Here is a 4,890-nt window from a genome sequence, read left to right as displayed (position 1 = left end):
GCGGGGGGGGGGGCGGAGGCCGGCTCAGGGATTAACGTCGCGAAATATCACGAAAATATGTAAATATATCGAGAGACAAGCAGCCGAGCGGTCGCAGCTAGGGTTGAAGTGGGACGAACTTTCGAGAGGGGTTTGCAGAATCGAGAGAAAGGAGAGGAAGGCTGCCATGGCAGACAGAGAGCGAGAGCAAGGGAAAAAAGTATGAGAGTAAAGCGGGAGAAGAACAGAAACAGAGAAACAGCAGGGAAAGGGGGCAGGGAAGAGAGAGAGAGAGATTTCCAGAGCGTAGAAGGCCCATTGAAAGATTAAAAAACTCGCTCGCGTGCTCCATGCCGAATCTATACTCACGGATCTTGCTTTTTTCCCCTGCCCCGCACTCTAGCGAGCGTACAAGTGCGTCCGTAAGCGGGACGATCCCGTAGGAACAACGTGGAGGGAATGTGGAAGGAGAGAGACGAGACGGAAGAAACAGGAAAGCGGAGACACAGAGGATAAAATAAAAAAAAAACGAAGGAAGGGTAGAAGATAAAGAGGAAGGACTAGGAATGAGTATACGCCAAAGAGAGGGGAAGAGAGAGAGAGAGAGAGAGCGAGAGAGAGGGGGGAGAGGCGGTATTTAACTACGAAAATGTTCAGTCAAAAGCCGTCGTTCTGATCTCTACGGGAGCAAGTACAACGATGAAAGTGGATGTATGAAGAGATACAGGTGGATGTGGGTGCTATTACGAGCAAAAAGCAAACACACGGGGTCGGTTGGAACGTTCTACTTCATTTTATTCGCGGGGGCTGGCCGAGCTACCATGCTGGGCCATACCCTCGGTGCGAGCAGACGTAAAACAGATCTCGGAAAATCTACCCTATTGTTCCACCTTCAACGAAAAGGAAGGACTATCGGCTTACCTCTTATTCGAAACCGGCTGGCTTGCCTGGTTGGCTGGTTGGTTGGTTGGTTGCAGCTTCGTGAAATGCTTTTTTAACCGTCGATTCCGCGGCTATCTCGGGTAAATGCCATGGAGATGGAGAAAAAAGTCGACCGGTTACTCCTTAATGCTGCATTCGCCGGGCCCGCTTCCTCGAGCATTCTCACCTGTAAATTAGCAAAAATCAAGAGTAGAGAACTGTAACGCCAGAGATGCTAGTTTTCCATGGCGAATCCATTCACCGGGGATCTAAAGAAGCTTTCCGATAAATGTTCCGCGTGCAACGTATTTTATTCAACCAGCGTTTTTATGCGTTTTATCGCACCGCTTGCGAAACGATGCATTATACAAAATTAAACGCGAAAGAACGATATTTTAATTTACGGCTAGTCGATGCTGGTTTAGTTCTACGTTGTTATATCGATATCCTTGTCCTCTACGTTTCTTTCATATGCAATTGTCACGAATTTCGAGTAAAATACTAGTAAATTCGAAAGTTTTCCATTTCAACGATACGTCGTGCTTCTTAAATTCTCAACACAAATTCTGTTATCACTAGTACCTATCTAATGGAAATTCTATTGCACCATGCCGTGTTTAACGAGTTACAAAGAACTTGTGGATACGACTATTGTTTTAACCAATTATTTTTTATAAAAGGAATATTTCTAAAGAATATTGGTATCTATACGAAGTGAATATACTCGATTTGCAATTTGCAAAAATTATTTGCATCGCGATGAAAATCCATGAAGCGTGAGTGATGCATCCGAAAAAAGGATGAGGGGAAAGCCAGAAAGCCGTGTAAAATTGTTAGACAACTCGATCAATAATATCAGAGAGATCGTTCGTTAGTCTCTCAGTTAGCGTCGCCTCTCGAATCGCGAGTAATCAAAGGCTGCACAAACGTGATTGAAATATAATGCCGGGCGAGTTTGTTCGTATCATTCACCCTTCGGCGGTGATCGGCTGTCAAAGTGAAGCCCCGCGGCACTTTCACGATGTTCCGGTTAATTCTTTACCCTATCCATACGTTTCGTCTACTATCTACCGATTGAAATACTGCCCTACAAAATGCCTGTCCGTGTCTGACGCGAATACCTAGACATCGTCAAAGTTTGAACTACCTGAAATTATCGATGCACTCTCTGATGTGACGGTTGCATTTCTTACAAATGAGGAAGAATATTATATTTCTGTGTTTTCGCCGTTTCAAATGAGAGCCGTATTAAAGAGTTGAAAATTAATAGTTATACGTTGGCATTAATTCCTATAGAGAAATTTAAGATCCTAATTAAGATCCTACAGAAGAATTTAAAGAAAAGCTTTGCTTAAAGTTACGTTACTTTAGAACATTTTATCACCAAAAATTTATCAAAGCAAAGGAAATTCCTCTTGATAGTTGGAGCATTAATTTCAGGAGTAGTAGCAATGTTATATTAGTAAAAAATTAAGTAAACAGCAATTGATCATCATCGATGGTACGTGGTAAATATTTTATTTAAATTATCAAATATCTTGAGCATGAACAGATACACATAGCGATGAGAAGCTTCCGAGACATTCATTGGTCGAAGAAAATTTCTGGATTAAAATATGAGGCGAATCCGACCGATGTATATCTACTGTGTATGATTATTTGTACGGCCAGGCAACTAAAAGAATATAAACAAACAAAAGTTCAAATCATAAACAAAATTTCAAATACATAGTTTCCACATTTAACTTCTTCCAACTTTCTTACGACTGGGATCAAGTTTCCAACTCTCGAGAAGAAAGTTCTCGAGTCACGGTTCCCGCAACCAAATCCCAAGTAATGTGACTGAAGGATAAAAAAGCTTGGAACACACCCCGAAAACGTCCTTGGAACCACAGGAAATCGAGTAGGAAACGGCGAGAATGTCGAGATTATCTGTCTTATCCTGTGGCATAGGTGTAAGCAGTTAATCGAGCCGTTTTATAGGACAGTCGAAAGTGTCCGATCGAGGGTCTGAGAGGGTTGGCTTCCTCTTTACCGTCGCCACGATAAAATCTCGGCCTACCGCACTCAGGAGGATCTAATACGCGGACGTACCGAGTCTCTCCTAATCTGATCCACGAAACGAACCGTTCGCGGTTATTACGCGCGACTACATCGCCGATAGAAAGCACCCCAACCAGGTAACTCGTGATACGTACTACACAAACCAGCATTATAGTTGCACCACGGATGATAGTTCAAGAGATCGAAATCGTCCCCTCAGGCGGATTCGGCTCTTCTACGTACCGTGCGCACCCTCGTCTCTCTCAGCCCAATTTCTCATCCTAATGTCTCACAATTATACGTACGACGACGTTACTCTTATTATTACTATTATTATTATTATTACTATTATCATTATTATTATTATTATTATTATTATTATCATTATTATTATTATTATTATATATGCAAATATTTCATGTTCGAATCTTTGATGGATCTTTGGTAAGAAAGAAACGATGTGAGATCATAAAAATTTATGTGTTATTTTATCTTAATTTTAGGATATTATCATTAACTATCGTCGATATCAGTTTAGCTATCTTAGAGATGGTTTTGTTAGCAAAATTTTACAAGCCGCGAATTATCTGATTATCGTATGTAAGAGAAGATTATAGAATCACGAAAGAGGATTGCATAACTTGTAGCTTATCAGTTTACTATTATTGTTATTTGATACATTATTGTGTAAGGGGGAGCAAATTTAAACTTGTTTGAAACGGATAACTATTATGTCAGTAAAATTACGACGGAGATGCACCTACCATACAGCTGTCTAGTACATTATTAACACGATTGTGTATAACTCGAATGTTACGAGATTACATTTTTTAAGCTAGGGATGAAAATTCCTATCTTACTCGACAAGTTCAGAGATCATGATATAGGAGCGTATTAAAAAATCAACAAAATTGATTGAATTGATTGAATGAAAAACTACGTTTAATCATAACACGTACCGTATTCGCTGCTTAATTAAGAATCTCCTATCATTCCACCTATCTTTCTACAAACTGCTCGTGACGTAATCCACCCTGAATTGAATATCCTACCCTCTACTTCCCTGCAGCTGCGCAATTAACAAAATTACAGGCTCCAATATCGACGTAACATTCCTCCACATTGTTATCTCCATCGTAGCTACATTGTCTACCACGCAACAATGTGTTCGAGTACAAGAATGTCTCGCGTGATTCACAGGCAGCATGAGGATCAAAATCGCTAGACATATAATACGACATCTGCGATGTCGGATCACGCGTTGTTAAAGCATTCGAGAAGCCTTCGAAATATAACAAACCACCGATGATTATCACCGGGCATTAAGCTAACGAAGCAGTGCCTTAAAGGGAATATAAGGCAGCGGGATGTTGTACGAGTCGGACGTCCAAGTGTGTACACGTAAGCGTTCCGTGAACGTCTGATCACCCTTTGAAAACGGGAAGGTAGTCATGTTGTAGGTCTTCCGGCCTGTATATGGGCTGGTATGCGCAAGGAGGGCATAAACCGAGACAATAGCCGCCTTAGGGCATTCGAGATGACCGCCATTAGAAGCGCGTCCCTCATCTCTCCCTCGTTCCGTTTTCCTCGTTGTTCCTCCGCTACCCTCGCAAACGACAAACTCCTCGCTACAAAATTTCACGCAAGTGAAGTCCACGCGCATAAACATGCTGTTTTATACGTGCGATATACATTCAACTTTCGTGATACGATATATATTTCATTGATATATATCATTGAAATATATTTCTTTCTTACTGAACTGCGGGTTTTTGGCCACTCATGATAGATTGCAAGGAGCAAAAATGCACAAAATGTGGTATCTGTTATTATATAAAATTCTTGTTTACCTTCTACCTTTCAAATTATGTTCACGAAAGTACGAATTTATTATACATCAACTATGAATTTTTCATTAAGTAGAAACGAATCTGGGCCGAGTATCAA

The 4,890-nt window shown here is 41.0% G+C and overlaps 1 protein-coding gene across 1 annotated transcript in view; it reads right to left on the bottom strand.

Annotated features, from left to right (window-relative positions):
- The window catches only part of LOC105681001, a 250,790-nt gene extending 246,606 nt beyond the window's left edge, over positions 1–4,184 (bottom strand). The window contains exons 1-3 of the mRNA XM_033321777.1: positions 4,034–4,184; positions 1,042–1,087; positions 901–956 (exon numbers count right to left, since the gene is read on the bottom strand). Of these exons, the coding sequence (XP_033177668.1) occupies positions 901–956; positions 1,042–1,087; positions 4,034–4,184 (253 nt within the window). The remainder of the gene's footprint in view (positions 1–900; positions 957–1,041; positions 1,088–4,033) is intronic.
- Between the last annotated feature and the right edge of the window lie 706 nt (positions 4,185–4,890).

The sequence above is a fragment of the Bombus impatiens genome, unplaced genomic scaffold (assembly GCF_000188095.3).
Source record: "Bombus impatiens unplaced genomic scaffold, BIMP_2.2 scf_0491, whole genome shotgun sequence".
Lineage (NCBI taxonomy): Eukaryota > Metazoa > Arthropoda > Insecta > Hymenoptera > Apidae > Bombus > Bombus impatiens.
Note: the sequence above shows the minus strand (reverse complement) of the source record. Positions and strands in the feature narration are given on the sequence as shown.